Raw genomic sequence first — 19,465 nt, forward strand, 5'->3', positions numbered from 1 at the left:
GTATTTTATCCTACAGTAGGGTAAATATTGGGACTACTTTTTCTACCCCTGACTCATGTTTATTTTCCATTCTTAATCTCAAATAATAATTTAACTCATTCTCATTTTCTTCCAAATCTGTATACATTTATTCGGCCAAAACAAATATTATTTTTAATAAGTATTTAGCAATTCCTCACACAATCTCTATATGGCTCCAGAAGACTTGGAATATAGCGCACAAGTCGTTCGAACAACTTTTATTATAATATATCGGCTTTTTCGTCTGTTTGGACCCAATTGCCAAAATTATATTTCACCTTTTGTGCAGAATATAGACGTTCGAAGTGGTACTGAACAACATTACGGGTTTGTGTGTGTGGGGGTCTGTGTGTGTGTGTGTGTGTGTGTGTGTGTGCGCGCGCGCGCGCGCGTGTGTGAACTATCCCTTTAACGAATCTGTCCGTCAGATTGACGTCTGTGCGAGCTCTTCCTCCCTGGACAGCCGCGCGCCATCTTGTTCTCCTGTCTGTGAAGCCGAGAAGAGATACATCCTGTCCTGGAGCGTCGACCAAAACCGAACATACTTAATTCCAGTCGGTATAAACTGGTAATTGTGAACGCTTTATTTGAAGTAATTGAACATTGTATTTATTCATTCATTTACTTAATTTTGTTAACGTTAAGTGTAGTTGTCGTGCTAAAGTTATCAACATGCTACCCGAAGTTATCAACATGCTATTCGAAAGTCATAGAACAGTGTGTTATTTAAACGTACACAGCTTTTAGACTTCATAATATACACATTATATGTTCTTTAAACGTTAATTGTCTCAGTGTTGATCATCTGAAAACCTTTATTGAGTTATACCAAACACGACACTAAGGCCTGACATGACGAATGAGGAAAAATCTTGTGAACAGTGGATTTAGTTAATTCAAAATGTAATTTATTAACTTTACGTCGTAATCTAACTTTTGAATAACTAAATGGAAACAAAAGCGTTTTTCAGTAATTCCAATCACAATTGTTTTCGCTGTCCTTTCTTTAAGTGTAATTTATAAACGAGTAGATTAAGCAATAATAAAAATTTTCATCTGTAAAAACATGTTTCTAAAATATTTGAGATTTAAAAACGCGGATTTTGTGAACTGCACCCTACATTTACAGGTGCGGCTGCAAAATCTGCGAAATATTTATTCAGATAATACCAATTTTAAAACTTGATAAATGTGGCTCATCATGCTCAAAAAATACAAAAAGAACCAAAATGTTTTAATTTTGTTAGTTACACAATCTCAGGTTGTTTATGTACTGTACCTTTGTTGTGTCCAATCACATCTAAAAACATGTTCTGTCTCCTCTGAAAGTATTTTCCATGTATTAAAATATATTGTGTTCCTTATTCAATAACTATTTGTTCAGCACATGGGGAGTGTTTTTGTCTCTTTTTTTGAAATGTAGGTTATGCAAGATCTTGTCCTTCATTCCAGAGGATAACTGGATTTGGATAATGATTTAGCTTCCCTGAAGATTGCTGCTTTTTTAATCTCACCTTTGGTTTTTGGTTTTTCTCTATTGGGCTTTTTTTTTTTTTAAGTTCCAGTCTACCCCCCTTTAAATTTTCCTCCCGCCTTCAAGAGACGTAGAAGAGATTTCCTTCCTTCCTTCTTTTTTTTTTTTTTTTTTTTTTCTCTCGACATCTCCAAGAAATCCAGTCCCATGTTTTGCCCTCTGCTCTCGATTTTTGACAACTTCTTGCTTGAGGATTTTTAAAGTCCCCCAAAACCCCTCACCACTCAATTATCAACAATATTGGAGGGAGGAAAAAAAAACGGACATTTTCCACCACCTGCCAATTTGAACCCAGCAGTCTGACGGGAACAAGTCTCTAAGAGAGACAAAAGTTGCCCCATCTTCCCCTGTTCAGTCTTTACTCATCAGTCAAGTGTTCCTTCAGGATCCACACAGTGCGGAGCGACCCTTCAAGAAGCGCTTGAGATCACCAGGGAACGTCTCAGCCACTGCAGGTGAACGAAGTTCTTGCAACGCATTCTCTCTCCAGTGTTAAAATATCATCCATTTTGCCTCATTCAGGACAGAATGTAAAAAGTGAAAATGTGAAAGGATCAACAGGAGCATGAATAGGCTTGTAACACTCTAAATAGGGAGGTTCACGAGATTCTGTCGAAGGCTTCCAGGACGAGATCGCAGCATCACTCAAGAGCTCCTGACCCAGAAGACTACAAATTTGTGCCAGAATGACCATGCAAGGAGATGACTGCTACTTCTATTATTATTCCACCTGTACTAAGGTAAGTGAAAAAAGTTATATCTGGTGTGCATTTAGACATTTCCCTTTTGTTGAAAGCTGATTTTTAGTTTTTAAGTAGGTCATTAAACGAATATATACATAAGTTAATGATCATAATTAAAAATTCATGTTTTGTGTTGTGGTTTGCTTTTCTAGGGTGACAGCTGCCCTTTTCGACACTGTGAGGCTGCCATGGGTAGCGAGACGGTCTGTACCCTTTGGCAAGAGCAAAGGTGCTTCCGTAACATCTGCATGTTTCGTCATATGGAAATAAAGGTTTGTGTCCACTTCCAAAACCCTTTTCTGTTGAGATCTTTCCGTTGTTTCTGAAATGGGACCTCAATAATGATCCACCCTGTTATTATTAATCTTTTATTAATTTTTTTATTTTAGAAAAACCGCAAAGAAATTGCATGCTATTGGGAGAACCAGCCAGCTGGCTGCCAGAAAGCTCACTGTGCTTTCCATCATGAGAAGCCACGCGTCATCGATGGGAGTTATTTTGCCCCAGACAAAGGTATTTGACAGTCTTAACAGTGTTTTGAACTATATTGGTTTTTATTATATATAATATAAATTGGCCTTTTTGTTGTCTTTTTTTTTAACAGGGCAAGTAGTGCGAAAGGAGAAGGAAGAGGCCCCATATGAGGATCAAGTCAACCTAGTCTCTGTGCCCACTGCAAACCCAGCTAACCCGCAGTTAAGAGGGGTCATTAGAACTGAGACCCAAGAGAATGTCCCCAGCCCTACCCATCCTCCAGTGGTTATCAACCCCGTGGATGACGATGATGAAGATGGTAAGCTTATGTTTCTGTGATGTTTTAACTAGAACGGGTTGTCCAATCCCATTCGTTGTTGGTTCCAATTCTTAATTAGTTCTTTATTAGTTAGTTCAGGTGTTTAGTTAGGGTTGAAGCTATGGTCTGCAGTTGGACCTTTAAGGGTTGAGTTTAGCATCCCTTAAGTAGAAATATTAAATTCATTTTATTTCAATATTTGCAGATCAATTCTCAGAGGAAGGAGATGAATCTCTTGGAGGATCACCCTGGAAAATGATCACAGGCAAAAGTAAAGACAGTTTCCATGTTCTGTACATATTTTCTTTTATTTATTGAGAGTTTTATCAAATTATTATCTGTCATGCAGATGATTCGCTGAACTTCGGTATTCAGACGCTAGAGGAGATCAGACTGAGGAAAGCACTCATGGCCAGTCTAAAGAAATCTGGTAAATGAGCCCTCAGTACTATTTCTTTTGGGTAATCTGTTAAATCATCTGAAGGATTGTTTTAATATTCCCTTTTTCCATTTGTTTGCAGAGCAGTCCACCATGCAAAGCTCAGCCCAAAACAAAGGAACTGCTATTGAAAAGGAAAACATTCAATCTCTCTCACATCTGGAAGTTAATAATGCCAGCATCGGTAAGCTGTCCATAAGGTTGAACTTTGGATATTGTAGTATTGAATAGGGATGGGTACCGAAACCCGGTATTAAAATGGCCCCGGGGCTAAATTATGAAAGACCGTAGTATCAGTAAGATCTGACGATATCGGTTCTGCTTTCGGTACTGGAGGGGAAAAAATGTATGTACTATGTATTTTTGCTTAATAATGTTATCTTGCACATTTTATCTCACCAAACATTTCTAATGTGCGATCATATTAAGACGTTTGTCTGTGAGATCTCCGAGATCTGTCATGCGCCGCAGAGGCTGTCTGTCAGTCACACACACACAACAAGAACGAGCGCGGCGCACACATAAGCATTAGGGGCCGTTCACATATCGCGTCTTTTGCATGCTCAAGTTCATTATTTCAAATGTAGGTGCGCGGTATGCGTGCTCATAATGCATCGTAATGCTCATAATGTGCGCGTCCGCACCGCATCGAGTTAAAACATCTCAACTTTTCAGAATGCTGCAAGCGCACCGCAGATCATGTAACTTCCTCACCTTTTCCGTAACAACGTTGAAAGCTCAGCCAAGATGAAGGAACAGCTGATAGCTGTATGTGGATTTTTAAATTAATTTAGTAGCAGTGCTACTGCAAGCAGTTTTTAGTGCTGCAAATCCATATATCCATTGCTGAAATTTCCGCGTCTTCATGGAGAGAGCAGGTCATGGTTGCTTAGCAATGGCAGACTCCTCAGGAGCGCAAGTGCCCGAAGGATTTGGGGGGAAAAAAATCAGAAAGTGGCGTGCCTAGCGTTTTCCACGCGTTTTTAGACGCGATATGTGAACGGCCACTTACAGTACGAAAACTCCCGCTTAATACAAAGAGTGACGATGGCGGAGACAGTAAAACTTTCCAAAGTGTGGTTATACTTCACTAGAGTTGATGCAGACAACGCTGGTTGTCATAAGTACAACAAAAAATTTGCATGTAAGGGCGGAAACACAAGCAATCTGTCAAAGCATCTTTCAAAAGTGCATTATGTGCAGACAGAGAAATGCTAAGTTTTCGACTGCTTAACACAACACAAAGTAACACAACACAAAGTACCGATAAGAATACCGTTAAAGTACCGGACCGTTAAGCAGTATCGGTAAGAGTAGTAATACCGTTAAAACCTTAACGATACCCATCACTAGTATTGAACCATTTAATTATTTTTAAACCCTTTTAAAATCGGTTGCAGATTCATCTGTTAATGAAATTGGAAGAAGAAAAATTACAGACAGACTTGGGGAAAGAATTTTGAAAAGAGGTAAGTTTATGGAAACAGTTTGCTTCACATTGTGTGTATACATTTATGTATCTGTGGTCTTTTTTTTTTTTTTTTTACAATAACTGACAGATGATATTTAATTTAAGATGCTTCTGTGGAGGAAGACCTACCATTGAAACGACGCCTTGCTGAACGTCTTGGTAGAACTGTTGAATCTTCCACAGACGTGCTACCACAGAAAGGTGAGAGATTAGTTTATTGTGCCAGCTGTGGTTGTGTAGTTATTTAGAATATGTTCCATAATTTGTTACTAACTATTTTCAGCTCAGAAACCAGTGCGTGAAAGACTTGGATTGACTGCCGCGCCACCTAGAACTGACAGCGAGCCAAAATCATCTGGAGATATCCATATAAAAACTCTGGAGGAGATAAGGCAAGAGAAGGCAGCCAGAAACCTCAGCACGAGTAAAGTTGTGCCTGTTGTGAAAGAAGTGTCGGCAAAGGAGCTGAGCCCATCCAAGAAAAGTGTCAGACCTGCTGGGCGACTTCAGGTTAAGACCTTCTCTGAAATCCTGCACGAAAAGAAAAAAATTCAGGAGAAAAAAGCCAAGGATGTTAATACAACAAAAAGCACAGACAGAAATGAAGGACCTTCCACTACTGGAGCTGCGGTCAAGGCTCATGTGACAGTAGGGGAGGTACGAGTAAAAACGCTGGAAGAGATACGCAGGGAAAAGACAGCCCGGATGCAGGCACAGCTTCAAGAGCTTACCGATGATAAGACCCAAACCTCAACTGAAGCAGAGGCAAGTGGACCTCCAAAGAGGCGCATCCTACGCATTAATAAAAGCTCACGTAAGTCAGACTCATTCATGTTTTTCTAAAAATGGCCACATATGCCCAAATAAGTGTGTTCACCTAGCTGTCAATTCTTTTCAGCAACTGCATACACTGTGGGTCAGACAAAACCAGATGTGCCAGATAAGAAACTAGAACCTCCTGCAGAGGTAAGACACAAGACAACATGTCTAAGAGAATATTATTGTCTCTAGATTAACTAATCATTTTTTACACGGTTTTAACTCGCAGACCAATGGAAAAGGCAAACCCTCCAGTGAAACTGTTAAAGTGAAAACATTTGAGGAGATCATGCGAGAGAAGAGACTCCGAAAGCTACAAGAGGAGCAAGTCACCTCCACTACCCAGAAGGATGCAGGACTGTCTGAACCTGCTGCCTCACCGCCAGCCTCTGACCCCTCTGACCAGCCCCAAACCACAGTGAGACAGCGGATCGCCCTCAAACACAAGAGCTCTCCACTCTCTGCTGCTGTAGTGCCCCAGAAAAGCTCCCCAGAGCGCTCTGGAGACAGCTCTCCATCGACAAACAAACCAAAGCCCTCAAGCTCTCCTGTGATACCCATCCAGCTGGCTGAGGGAACTATTCACATAGAGACCAAGGGTATGAATTTAACATGAATCGGTGGTGATATTCAGTCTCTCTTTAACCGATTATTTAACTCATATAGTATAAATAACTAATATAAATCGTATGTTTTTACATACAATATTAACAAAACTATAATAGTGATGACAAAATGAAAAGAATTATCAAATGCCAGTAATGTTTACAGCAGTACTAATAAAACATAATCTGAAATTCATGTATGTATAAACTAAAATGAACTCTCTTCCAAATGTTCTACTCAATATGCGGTTTTCCTCTGCATTTCAGTGAAGCCCAAGGTGAATGTGAAGCCATCAGTAGTGAAGCCGGCAGCCCAGCCTACCCAAAAGAGGAAAACTGCAAAAAATCATTCTGCTGTTGCTGAAGTGAAACCTCTTAACACTGCCCATCAAACACCTTCCTCGCTGGTTATTCCTAACAAGCGCCTTAAGGTGAGACTAAATTTGGTTAATTATTTGTAAAATAAATTAAATATCTTTTTTTTTTTTTTTTTTTTTTTTTTTTTTTTTTAGGCAAGTTTGGTTTTGGGAGGAAAAAAAATATTTATTTATTTATTTTTTATTCTCTTTCAGGTGGTGTCACCAGGCTCTCAAGAAGTTCAGTCCAATACTCGGCGGGTGCCTTCCAACACAGAGGATATTCAAATGGTGCCTACGAGCTGCGTTGAGCCAGCCAGTACTACATCACCTGCAATTATTGCGGTCCCCCAAATGTATGGGAAATCTTCTTATGCATTTCAGACATAATACTTATACACACACACAATTTTTGGGGATTTTTATTTTCTGTAATCTTTAATCTTCCTTTATGTTCCTTTGTAGCCCGGTGATCAAAACCCCCAGCATGCAGCGCTCTCGGCGGCCCAGCACCACTTCTGGTCGTACTCCTGCTGTTACCAGTTCATCAGTGGATGACTTTGAAGAACTATTGGGTGAATTTACTGATGACCGGCTTGAAGATGAATTGGAATTGGATTCGGGCAAGGGAGAGGACGACCTTCTTTTAGAACTCTCAGAGATGATTGACAGTTAGACACAAGCAACAAAGTCCCTTACAAAAACACTGCCGATATGATTTTGAAAGGACTGTGACATAATTTAGCAGCATTTTAAATTAAGACTTATATTTTCAAACTCTAATAAATCTGTTTTAATGTTCCTTTTTACATTTTTTTTTTCTTCTAATCATATTTACATTATCAAATAGTGCTTGAGAAACACCAGTTGTGGTGTCCAGGTTTTGTCCTCTTGTTTTATTTTAGTTGACTTCTTAAAACTGTCAAAAAAAGGGAAAATCTTACTTGGCTGCTGTATGTATTGACAAGTCATTATAAGACAGCCTCGGGTATAATGATTGTGTTGGAAGTTGTGTTATAGCACTATCACTCATTATGTGTTACAGAGACAGGACGTTTTCAGTTGTGTACTGTGTATGCTGAAAAATTTATTTTTATTAGAGAGCCACATCAAGGCCACACCTTAATGTTCTTTGGCCGTCATTATCAGCATTGTTTGAATCGGTCATTTCCCTCACCTTTGATTTAGTATAGACTAAATATTTTATGGTTTAACAATATGGCAGATAGCTGAAGGGCATGGTTTTCCTTTTTCGTTTCTGCATAATTTCTGTCACAAGTTTTATGCTAATTTTATTAAGCAATTCTCTTGAGCACCATCTACACATTTTCAGATTGAAAAATTAATAATTTTAGCAGAGAAGTTCCTTCTCAGACTTCTGAATGAAATGCAAAAATATGAATCTGTGCTCTCAGGGAAAATACTTCTGCTTTGTTAACCTGTATGTTTTGTTTTTCTTTGGAAATGTCCTGCCCAGCCATGTCTGTTTTTGTTCACCTGAACTCAGTGACATCATGCATTGAGGGTATGTAATGTGAAAATGTTGTTTGTGCTGCAGCGCTACCAAAATTATCAAATTTGCACCTCTTCAAAATCATCTATGTAAATAAAATGTCTTTATGAGAAAATATTATTCAATTTTTAACATGGTTTACCAAGCTTTGCTATGCATTGTAGTTTTTATTTTAAGACAAAATATATTTTACGGTTTTATTTTGTTTAAATATATTAACAATTTTATCCCCAGTTTTATTTTCACAATATGAGAACAGTACAAAGATTCTTTGAATTCTTCACAATACTCAAATACTTTTGAGGTACTGAAATACAGAAATGCAAAGGTATAGTAATAGTCTGTTAAATAGCTTCTGATAAATACTTTATTTTACCTTAGATTTGAAACTTTGATGCAGGTTTGTCATTACAAGCCTCGGAATGTATATTATGCATTTCTTCGAAAAAAGAGAAGCGATATTAAACCCCAAGCCAGCAGGTGGCGGTAAACGTGACATCCTGACCGAAAAAAAACAGGAAAAAGACAACTGCGTATTATCATTATCGCGACTGCAAACTGCTACACAAACGCTCGTCCTCTGCTGTTGTTATTCTTACATACAAATAGACAACCAAAAACCGAGGATTAGGGCTTTTATAAGCCTTGGAGTTCTCCTCAAGTTCTTATTCAGTAGCTGGGATGCATAATTTCCCTCTAAATTTTAGCTTGTTTAATGGCAGGTATTGGAAATTTCACAGTAAAAAGGAAGATATATTTATTAGACATAGAAGTGCATTAAGCAACCGGTGAAGATTATTTACGTGGTCGTAAGAATCTGCAAGGGAGGCTTATTTATTTAAATTGTTTTGTTGTTGTTGTTGTTTTTACACTTGAAGGCAATAGAGAGCCGTCTTTTCTCGAAATTGAGAAATTTTTAAAGGGGCTTCTGTAGGATAGCTTAGTGGTTATTCGGTAATAACCTAGTATTGGGTAGTAGTTTATTATTGTTCATTTTCTGTTTGTGCCGTTTGTTCTCCAAATTAACGTGCATCGTTTAAACATCGTTTTGGTTTAGTGTAACTGCAGAGTAACTGGCCGATGGTTGTTTATCAAAGAGACTGACATCTAGTGACATCCAGTGTTAATAGTCATTGCAGTTCTTTCAATATATATAATATAGTTGAATAAACCATGAAGCTCCTGGAAAACACAAGTTTTGAGGCCATAAACAGTCTGCTCACAATTGAAACGGGAGACTGTAAGATAATTGGACGGTGAGTGCTCAATGCTTGTTTAAAATGTAAAGTTAAAATTAAGATCGTATCCTTCGAAAAAACATGTTCATATCTGAACACCATCAGATCACAAAATGAGGAAATAACATGTAATTCACACTGTTCTGGTGTTATTTGCAGTTTTTTTTTTCTCAGTGTGACTAATGACACTGTTGTGTTGTTTCTTTAGTATTGAGAGCTACTCCTGTAAGATGGCCGGTGATGACAAGCAAATGTTTAAGCAGTTTTGTCAGGAAGGGCAGCCACACGTGCTGGAGGCTCTGTCTCCTCCGCAGAGCTCAGGAATCAGCCCCAACAAGTAAGTCGAAGACGTTTCTTGAGGTACTGATAAACATTTCACTGTCATCAATCCCCTCACATAAATACAGTACAAATATCTTCCAGCAGGTCATTGCACATTTACTGAAATATGTTTTATTTTCAGACTGAGTCAGAGTTTGGATGATGGGGAGGGTCCACTGTCTGATAAGTGCAGCAGAAAGACCCTCTTTTACCTGATTGCCACTCTCAATGAATCCTTCCGGCCGGACTACGACTTCAGTCGCACCAAAGGCCACGATTTCAGCAAGGAGCCCAGTGTTAATTGGGTAATTCTAACATAAAATGGTTACAGTTTCTGAAACAACTTATGCACTAATTTAACACAATGTTAACGGTAAAAATTTAAATAAATTATGCTTATTCTTATTATTAATAATAAGAATATCTGGGACCCTACATAGGATAAGTGGTTTGGCGAAAAGACATATGAATAAAAAAATTAAATACAATAATAATTATAAGATATTTAAAACTATTATAAAACCCAGGTTTATTAAATGGTTTATGATTTCCACAGGTGTTTAATGCAGTGAACAGCAGTTTGTCTGCTGCTGCTGGTGAGGCCTACAGTCACCTACAGTCTCAGTTATGGGAGGCCCTAGACAAGGAGATCAGTCTTGTTGAATGTGATATATACAGGTAGATATGCTTCTTTCTTTTCTTTTGTTTGAATAATATAGCACTAAGTTTATTAAGCATGCTTTAAAAAAGATCGGATTGCCTTCTGTGACAGCTACAATCCAGACCTGGATTCAGACCCTTATGGGGAAGAAGGCAACATGTGGTCCTTCAACTACTTCTTTTATAACAAAAGACTGAAGAGGATTGTGTTCTTTACATGCCGTTCTGTAAGGTGAGGATCTGTATGTCAGGCAACATCAACGTATAAAGAACAAAAATCATATTTAAAAAAAATATATATATATTTTTATGATAGAGATATAACTTTATTATAGATCGCGTATTGTGTTATGTTTGGGTGGAAGAATACTTTTATTTAACAAGGATGCATTCAACTGATCAAAAGTGACAGTAAAGATGTTTATAATGAACACAATATTTCAGTTTCAAGTAAATGCTGTTCTTATGAACTTTCTCTTTATCATTTAACAGTATTTTTGATCAAATAAATGCAGCCTTAGTAAACATAACAAAGTAAAAAATCATACTGGCCTGTTTAATGGTAGTCTATTTATGCAATATATTTTACATTATTATTCACATTATCATTATGAAATATAAAAAATCAGCAGGTCCAACTTAATAAAATAAAAAGAAAGAATAAAATTCAAGTGAGCTCTGACTTTTTGTATTTGTGGTCCTTTAGTCTTTTCATGGCTCCACGAGACTCTGGCTTCGGCACTGAACTGGATCTGGAGTTGGATGAAGGCAGCTATGAGGAAGAGGAAGAGGGCAACATGGATGAAGAGAGGTGAGGAACTATGTGGACTGCTCCGTTATTATTTGTTATCACTTCTCCAGGAAGCACTGCCTCGCGAACACCCACACTGTTTATCGTCATTCAGATGTGACAGAAAAAGGACTGCATATAAATCATGTGGTTCTGTATTTGCTGGTGGAGGGCAACAGTCAGCCAGAAGAATCATTACAGTGTAACTGCAAACAATGACTCTGATATTACTAGCCTGACAAGCAGTGGCTGGTGTCATTGAAGTCAGTGATGGATGGATGTCTCTTTCCACAGGTATGGTGCACTGTGTGCCTGATGAAGCCCTCGTCCCTGTCATCTGAAGCCAGCATCTCTTGCCTGAGTTTTAATGTCTGTTATCCTTTTCTGTTTCTTAAGTTCATTTTATATACACTGTTGGCCATTTCTTAGAAAGTACTAAGAAAAGTGCTATTCATTGCATTTTAACATTTTCCTTTACTTTTCTGTGTACAGTTTTCCTCTGTGTTGTGATATTTTTATTTTTTCATTTCCAAAGAGGTAATTTCTCATTGTATCCGAGTGCAACTTACCCAAACTTCTTTATTTATTCTTGTTCATTATTTCCACTTATTTTTATGGCTCCATGAACTTCACAGCAGTATTTCCACTAGGTGGCATCCTTTAACATCTTTGTCACCTGTCCTCTGGTCATTTCTGACTGTTTATTTTACTGCTTGACCATTTTGAGATGTCATAGTTAACATTTAAATTTTAGTTTCCATATTTGTTAGGCTTACACGCACATAACTCATATTTTTGTTATTATATCAGCATCCCATTTTCCCAATTGTTTTTTAGTTTTTTCTCTAATGATTATAATTTTGTTTTGTAGGGCTTAATACATTTTCCTGCAACTTTCTTGCCTCAGGAAAAATTATATTTAAACTGATATCAGCGTAAATGTCACCTGGTAGATTTATTGGTGTCTTGACCTACAAGTCAACTTCCCTTTTTAGTTTTTTAGCCCCGAATGCTAAAAAAAAAAAAAGGAAAAGGAAAACCACAATGGGTCTGTAAAGTTTAGTTTTACTTTTAAGCTTTTATTTGTTATTACTGTTTCTTATTTGGATTTGTATCATTTGTGAGGTGTATAACGTACTTCGTAATGTAATTCCGAGCACTCATGTTGCACCAGTATAAAAAAAAGAATATGAGCAGAGAAATGTAAGATCACTTTTGGTGTTAATTTCCTAGATTATTTCTACAAATGTTTTTGAAGTAATAGTCCTACAAAAAAAACAAAAACAAGGATGAGCACTATACGATGCAGATTTATGCATGAATGATACATTAACATTTCCTTATCAGTAGCTTAACATATTTTTATGAATATCCTTTTAAAGAACATTTTTGTTATTTTCAAAATGTGCCAAATAAATATCTACTGACTTAATGTGCACTGATTGCGATGTTTACTTCAGAAAACAAATTTTTATTACAAAACCTTGCTGGGATCAATAAGTACTGCGGACCATTGATTTTTGTGCTGAATGACGAATATTTTTTAATATTATTAAGCAAGTAATATCTGCTAATGAATCATTAATAAGCAACAAAAATCAATGAGTCTTGATTTTTCATTTTAATTGTACTGGCAACAACAAAATACTTGTTTGTAGGTACATCACCCCTTGAAACAACAACAACAAATGTAGTGTCCACTTCTCCCTAGTAACAAAAAGATATCTACAAAAAGACAAGTACTTTAATGAACAACGGGTCAAAGCGTTGCATGCAGGCATAACAAACGATAACGTATGTAAAGCCTTTGTTTCACTCAACAGACACACCTCTAAACCATTATATGGACGTTTCCTGTAGCGCATTATGTGCCCCACATCCCTTCAGGGTTAAACCTGCTCTGCAGCACAAATACATAGTTTAACAGATGGAAAGACATTTACAAAACACAGAACCCTTTTGATTCTTCACATGAAAAGGAAATATGAGCACTTGTGCTGACCCATTGCAGATACACACGATGAGACTGGTGGGGGGGGGGGACTCAAATCTTTGGTACTTTAACAAGTCCAACAACAACATTGGCTATTTTACTGGGAAAAAAAGGCACTTTAAATAGTCAAACCTGTATTTTCCACTGCAAAAATATGTAAACAGTACATAAAGGCACGAAGTGTGCATCAAGTATACCAGGAATTAAGTAAGAGGTTCTTTCATTTACACAACATGGGTGTACAATGGGAAATCCATTCACTGATTAGACAATACTGATGTTAAAATTGTGTGCACCAGCCTCGTGATATTCTTTCAGGACCAAAACTGTGCTGTGAACAAACGTCTGCTAGGAAAGCAGCACTTTTTGCCCTCCGGGTGTCGTTTTGGAGATATAATCACAAATGGATATTTTCAGAGGTAAGAAACACGGTTACTTCTGCTTGTAGACTACAAGGTTAGTCTCTTGCCTGTCCTGAACACCTCAAAAGTTCCTCGCTGGGTAAAAAACAGCACTGCTATTAACCTGCTATAGTTTCTGGAATCTCTTCCATTTGATGCCCTTGAACTCTGCATGCCTTACGAGGCAATCTGTCTTTCTCCACAGAGTCCAATCCCCTGATTGTGGGTAAACAGAATGAAGATGGCAAATTAACAATCTTCATTATCATTCGGTTCAAAATCAGGTACCACCTGATCTATCGAGTGTCTGGTGCTGGAGTGCTGATTGAGGGATACGTTATTGTTACAGTGGAGCCATGGGTGGAAGAGTATATCTCCAGCCTCGAGCCTCTCCGATGGAGATTTCCTCAGCATGCAACACACCAGCGACTTAGCCCTGGGTGAAAGAGTCTCTGGGATGGTGAACGCACCCCTGCGGATTTTGCTGAACAGTGCTGTGGGTTCTACGTCCTGAAATGGATAACGTCCTACAAGCATTGTGTAAAGAACAACGCCAAGGCTCCATACGTCGGCAGCCTTCCCTGAGTATGAGTGCCGTGAGTTTAAGATCTCCGGGCCGACGTAGGCTGGGCAGCCATGTTTGTCCATCAGCGAGTCGTCATTCCCGCTAAGAAGACAGGAGTCCTCCAGGTTTTGCAAGACCAGCTTTGTTCTGAGGAAACAAAAGAACATCTATCAGCCACCTGATAACTAGGTTTCTATGTTTATGAATGGAAAATATTTACTAGATGAGCAAGACAAGGTAACATTTATGCAATTCACACAGGCTGCAATTAGTGTAAATATAACATTGTACAGTACGCAATTTGATGAATTAATATTGTGACTACATGTTATAGTAATGTATAATTATTTTATACATTATATACTAGTTAATGGTTAATATAAAAAAACTTCTTTATTAACATTTGTTTATTTCTCAGTACTATATATTTAAATTTAACAGCAACTTTGTGGAATACAAAAATAATCTTACAAAAATATATTGTACAGTATAAAAATGGTGCTTTTAAAAATAAACAGCAAGTTTACATTAGATGACAACAAAGGTAATTGAAATTTAAAAAAATAGGGCAAATCAGCATGCACAATTAATTACCGTGCATTCTAGAAAACAACAACAACTTATATTTGTTGCTAACTAAAAATCAAGGGCAGATTTGACATGACTAACTAGTAATTAAAGAATAAAATTGAGCTACTGACCTCTGTGGATCGGTGAACACAAACTTGCGCAGTTTAAGGTCTCTTAAAATGACGCCATTCTCGTGACAGTGTGCAACCGCAGTTGTCATCTGGCCGAAGAGGCGCACTGCTTCATCCTCCTGCAGCCTCTTGCAGGTGCGCACGTATGAGTGCATGTCGCCATAGTGACGCTCGAAGAATATGTACACGTTGTTCTCCCCGAGCACCACCTCTGAAATCTTGCAGATGTTACTGTGTGGAAGCACACGAGTGTAGGGTGCTATGAACTCGTGATACTTCTTAATGGAAAACACCTGGTGGGAACATACCAAAACGATGTGATTAATGATCCTTCATTCCACAAAAGTTCCATAACTTTTATTAATAGAAGATATTTCAGATCCACTATTATTAAGCATCTATGATCACCTTGCATGTGTACTCCTGTTCAGTGACATGATGAACTGCTCTGAACGTCTGAGCTCCTTCTGTGGATTCCAGCAGGATGTAGGGTCCGATACGCGAGACGTGGTGCTTCTCTGACCCCGGCTGCTCAAGGCTCTGGGACAGGGGGTGAAGACAGGGTGCGAGACCTGGGGAAGGAGGCTGGCTAAGCCTGCGGCGCTTGCATTTGAAGGTATCAGTGTTGTGAGAGTCCTCAAAGTCTACTCGCTTCAGCCGCAGTGGAGGTTTAGGAGTTGACAGGTTTATACTCATCTGTGACAAAAACAAGTCAGTGTAAGTTCATGGCCTTGTGACAGCATGACTTCATATACCATAAAGTATGATTGTATAAAGAATGCAGAGTCTATGCACAAAGGTAACAGGAATAATTGATCAAATGAGTGCATGTGATTATTTCCACACACTTAAACACTCAGTAACCGTGAGATAATCTCTCACAAACTAACGAAACAAGAATGGGAGGTTAATTAATATTGTGTAATAAAAGGAGGTAATTTAAAACTGTTGAATGACTATGTGATGAGCAGTGTCGCTCGATCATACTGACTCAAGCTCCTCTCGAAATACTGCTCGGCGCCTGTGAGTCACAGTGTTTAAGTTATTACACATTCAAGCATACGTCATAAAATGACGTCGCCTAGTTTCATCCACTTCAGAATTTTTTTTTCCTAATAAAAATATTAGTAGCCTATTAATATTTTTCGTCCTTGTTAAGAAGACCGTTTTTAAACAACTGTGCGTGTGGGTTTCGAAACTTGAAGCTGGTGACGTCCGACTCGAACCTAAATCCCCAGAATGAACGGTTTTCAGCATATGCTTAAACTACTACGCCAAGGTTCATATTTAAGTAAACTGCTAAAAATAAGCAATATGCTCAATAGATGGATGTGAAATCCAAGTTGGCAAAGTTCAAACAACAACAGACGCTGCATCACTTTCCGTGTAAAGTTTAACCACTAAAGTGTTTCTCAATAATCGTTTTAATTGGAAAGTTGGTCAATTACTGGACTATTCTTAAGAACTCTAGGCTGGAGAAACTAAATGGTGATTTCTAGAGGTTAAAGTAACGCTTAAAGGTTTAAAGGACTTACCTCGCTGCTTTAGACAAAGGACCCGCTCCTCTCCAAAACAGAACAATGAAAACTACAGAAGCACTTAGTTGTGTCTACTTGTCAGAGAACATTTCCATCGAGGAAAAATAAATAAAAAAAATATTATGAAATAAACACTGGGAAATTGTCAGCCGTTGTTGAGTCTCGGCGTAAGAATGAAAATGTCGTCTCCAATGGATGCAGAATAAATATGAGTCAGTTTAAAAGGACGCGCGTGCCCTACAGTAAGTTAGATGATTTGAAGAGTAGCTATCTCCAACTTTAATGTGTTTTGCAGATGTTCGTGCACATTTAGCCTCTTTTCGTGTATAATCTTTTTCTTTGTGCAGTAGAATGAGCAGATTGGTACTTGTGAATCTGGCGGCAACACTAAGAGGTCTCCAGTTGTTGGCACGAATGTCTTTGTTCCTTAGTCCCGCTGAATGAACGCGTTCTGCACGGACAGTATTTCCTTAGATCTTGATTTTCACTGTCGGTAAAACGTCCTTTAGTAGTCGAATGAAGTCCGATCATTCACGTTGTGTATTGGACGAATAAAACGTGATAAGATGTTGTTAAACGTACTTAACTTTGAGTTTTGCGATATGACAAATAAGGAAATGTCCAAAGAAAGTTGAACGTGTCCGAATTGGTGACAGCACAGAAACGAAAAAGTAGTCCTTTAGCTGGTCTTTTTTTGCTGCCGAAATTAAAGGTCCCTTTAGTAATGAGATAACAAATCAGACGTGGCCCCTCCGCCTGACCGTCCGACTGTAAAGTCTCACTTTGCCTGGGTACGATTAATATGCTCAGTGCGTTACACCAGCCTGACTCGACGATGCTGTTCTTAGTAAGATTGCGACATCTTGGCTCCGCCCCTCGGGTCTGACGACATCTAGTACAGAGCTTCGCAATACTAGTACGATGTTGAAGTTTGCAAGGGGTGGATTGCAAACACAAAGCACGGCGTTTAATGGAAATGTTAAGCCAGTTTTACACAGTAAACAACGCTGAATTGACCACAGCAGTTTGACAGTTTGCAAAGCTGCCAATATTTAGTGCACAATGTAGTTTGCTTTTAACGTAGCATATCTACCATTGTTTAATTCAACGGCGATGGAAGACAACGCAGGAAAGAAAAAAAGCGATGTGATAGATCGCGTGAATGTACATGAAAGCGGTAGCTATGTGTTGCTATATATAGGTTAAGTTTATTCTTTTTGCCATTGTGAAGATTAATGCCCCACCCCTGTGTATGACTCAATACCAGTGTCGGTGTTGCACATCAAGTGTTTGTCAGGGTCATGCAGGTAACTGATAGATATAGAACAAAATACGAGTCCATAGAAAAGAAATATGCATTATTTATCCTAAATTGAAATAATATTAAACGGAGAGCTTTTTTCATAATATGAACCCATTGAAAGGAATATGTATTGTTTCTCCTAAATATAATAATATTAAATGGAGAGCTTGTTTCTCATTTCTCATCTTTCAGCAATGCCTCAAACTGTGTTCAGATTTGCAGAGATACCAAAAGGCAGACATTTCAATATGAGTTCAAACATTTTTCATGAAATTCTCCCAAATGTTATGGTATTCATATAAGTTTTACCACTTATACTGTTGGTCAACAATTAGGCCTATTTTAGTCAAGCTTTTAAATAATTGAAATGTAAACTCGTTTAAACCTCCTTGAGGAAAATTTCCTTGGTCAGTGAGCTAATGATATTTTATTACAATTCTTAACTTAATTCCATGTTAAGTTTTGCAATTGCATCTTGTGTTATTTGATTTCAGTCTGTATTATTGCTGGTGTTCTGGTTATTTAGTACACTGCATGTCTATCTCACAGATGACCTACAGTAAGAAGGTTGCAGTGACAAACCCTGTAACATGAGGCAGGGTGCACCAGGCAGTCAGCAGGATGCCTCCACAACGCTCATGGTTTCAAGTTGAGTCAGAGGTTTCATGCATGTTTGTGGGTGGAAAGAGGTTTCCTGGGCTGTTCCACCATCAGAGGTCTGAGTGGGAGACTAACAACTCCTTAAAATGGAAATGTTTCTGCTGCACAGTGCATTTTATCGTTTAATCTTGCACCTCGAGACACCAGACGCAAATGTTCAAAATGCTCTAAATAGATGAATGGATATTTAGGGGATTTAGTTTCATTTAATCCTTTGGTTTAACGTGACGTTTTAATATATCACCAACTGTAAGTTAAAAGTGTAGCACCGTTTCTCTGCATGTTGACAGAGAGGGAATTGTTAGGATGAATATGACTCTATTTCCAAGAAATCTTCCTGTCTGTGTCTACACAGATGTCACCAGATCTGGATTGAGACATATTGTCACCATGGGAACAAGCAATGTCCTCACAAAGGCTCTGTTTCATCTTGATGGACACTAATGGTGGTTTAGCGCCATGGAAGCGCTGGTCCAAAGTGATCAGGAAGTCATGAATATCCTCCTTCCAGTTTCCAACAGCTGATGACAGCTTTTGAGCAAGAAGGGCACATTTGTTCTCTTTATATCTAAGTTTTGATAAAAGACATGCTGACCTATTTGTATTGGTCCTGCATCAGTTTTTCTCACACGAAGACACGTTGCTGAATTAGCCTATTTTACGAAAAGGGCCAGACCTGTATATCAATGTCTAATTGGATTAGCTGTGTGATTGAGTTGGTTATGCTATAAACTCACAGATGTCTCTCTAGAGGACGTACTCCACCACTTCCGCAACTAACTGGCTAATCTTGTTAGTAGAAATGCCATTAGCATAACAGAAACACTTAAAAGAGACTATTTGAACTTCACTGTGTAACTATTTCTTTATAGTAAGGTAAGAGAAGACACAAATATAATTTTTTATACTGAAAAATTGTAACAAATTGATTTCAGTGTAACTAGAAAAAAAATCATCCCTGTCGAATTAGAAAATGTGCCTGTGGAGACATTTGTGCACAA

The 19,465-nt window shown here is 38.2% G+C and overlaps 3 protein-coding genes across 7 annotated transcripts; 2 read left to right on the forward strand and 1 right to left on the reverse strand.

Annotated features, from left to right (window-relative positions):
• Window positions 1-435: 435 nt before the first annotated feature.
• LOC132119471 (zinc finger CCCH domain-containing protein 11A-like) lies at window positions 436-7,775 on the forward strand. Of its 5 annotated transcripts, none has more exons than XM_059529484.1 (17): window positions 436-589; window positions 1,941-2,010; window positions 2,149-2,295; window positions 2,451-2,570; window positions 2,688-2,811; window positions 2,903-3,091; window positions 3,297-3,362; window positions 3,441-3,521; window positions 3,613-3,714; window positions 4,931-4,999; window positions 5,107-5,202; window positions 5,285-5,815; window positions 5,900-5,967; window positions 6,050-6,419; window positions 6,693-6,856; window positions 6,998-7,137; window positions 7,247-7,775. In XM_059529484.1, the coding sequence occupies exons 3-17, from the start codon at window positions 2,242-2,244 to the stop codon at window positions 7,455-7,457; spliced, it is 2,385 nt and encodes a 794-aa protein (XP_059385467.1). In that variant the 5' UTR covers window positions 436-589; window positions 1,941-2,010; window positions 2,149-2,241; the 3' UTR covers window positions 7,458-7,775. The 5 variants fall into 5 exon arrangements, with proteins under 5 accessions (XP_059385467.1, XP_059385466.1, XP_059385468.1 ...); XM_059529483.1 differs by having other exon boundaries at window positions 449-589; window positions 1,445-2,010; XM_059529485.1 differs by having other exon boundaries at window positions 452-589; window positions 1,581-2,010.
• A 1,039-nt stretch (window positions 7,776-8,814) lies between these two features.
• Window positions 8,815-12,735, forward strand: LOC132119474 (repressor of RNA polymerase III transcription MAF1 homolog). Its single transcript, XM_059529488.1, has 7 exons — window positions 8,815-9,550; window positions 9,741-9,869; window positions 9,996-10,158; window positions 10,410-10,531; window positions 10,626-10,745; window positions 11,220-11,324; window positions 11,598-12,735. The coding sequence occupies exons 1-7, from the start codon at window positions 9,468-9,470 to the stop codon at window positions 11,617-11,619; spliced, it is 744 nt and encodes a 247-aa protein (XP_059385471.1). The 5' UTR covers window positions 8,815-9,467; the 3' UTR covers window positions 11,620-12,735.
• Window positions 12,321-17,321, reverse strand: LOC132119473 (tribbles homolog 2-like). The gene is made up of 4 exons (XM_059529487.1): window positions 16,499-17,321; window positions 15,372-15,659; window positions 14,964-15,256; window positions 12,321-14,409 (listed from the first exon to the last, which is right to left on the reverse strand). The coding sequence occupies exons 2-4, from the start codon at window positions 15,657-15,659 to the stop codon at window positions 13,947-13,949; spliced, it is 1,044 nt and encodes a 347-aa protein (XP_059385470.1). The 5' UTR covers window positions 16,499-17,321; the 3' UTR covers window positions 12,321-13,946.
• Between the last annotated feature and the right edge of the window lie 2,144 nt (window positions 17,322-19,465).

This window comes from Carassius carassius, chromosome 38, assembly GCF_963082965.1.
Source record: "Carassius carassius chromosome 38, fCarCar2.1, whole genome shotgun sequence".
Classification (NCBI taxonomy): Eukaryota; Metazoa; Chordata; class Actinopteri; order Cypriniformes; family Cyprinidae; genus Carassius; species Carassius carassius.

What these genes read in the sequence shown, in the direction of transcription:
- LOC132119471 (XM_059529484.1), top strand. Translation starts at nt 2,242, where the DNA reads ATGACCATGCAAGGAGATGACTGCTACTTCTATTATTATTCCACCTGT. An exon ending in GGAAAGAATTTTGAAAAGAG is followed by an intron (nt 5,000 to 5,106) that starts GTAAGTTTATGG and finishes ATTTAATTTAAG; the next exon opens with ATGCTTCTGTGGAGGAAGAC. An exon ending in ACGCATTAATAAAAGCTCAC is followed by an intron (nt 5,816 to 5,899) that starts GTAAGTCAGACT and finishes AATTCTTTTCAG; the next exon opens with CAACTGCATACACTGTGGGT.
- LOC132119474 (XM_059529488.1), top strand. Translation starts at nt 9,468, where the DNA reads ATGAAGCTCCTGGAAAACACAAGTTTTGAGGCCATAAACAGTCTGCTC. An exon ending in GTTGAATGTGATATATACAG is followed by an intron (nt 10,532 to 10,625) that starts GTAGATATGCTT and finishes CTTCTGTGACAG; the next exon opens with CTACAATCCAGACCTGGATT. An exon ending in GGCAACATGGATGAAGAGAG is followed by an intron (nt 11,325 to 11,597) that starts GTGAGGAACTAT and finishes CTCTTTCCACAG; the next exon opens with GTATGGTGCACTGTGTGCCT.
- LOC132119473 (XM_059529487.1), bottom strand. Translation starts at nt 15,659, where the DNA reads ATGAGTATAAACCTGTCAACTCCTAAACCTCCACTGCGGCTGAAGCGA. An exon ending in AACAGGAGTACACATGCAAG is followed by an intron (nt 15,257 to 15,371) that starts GTGATCATAGAT and finishes TGTTCCCACCAG; the next exon opens with GTGTTTTCCATTAAGAAGTA. An exon ending in GTGTTCACCGATCCACAGAG is followed by an intron (nt 14,410 to 14,963) that starts GTCAGTAGCTCA and finishes TTGTTTCCTCAG; the next exon opens with AACAAAGCTGGTCTTGCAAA.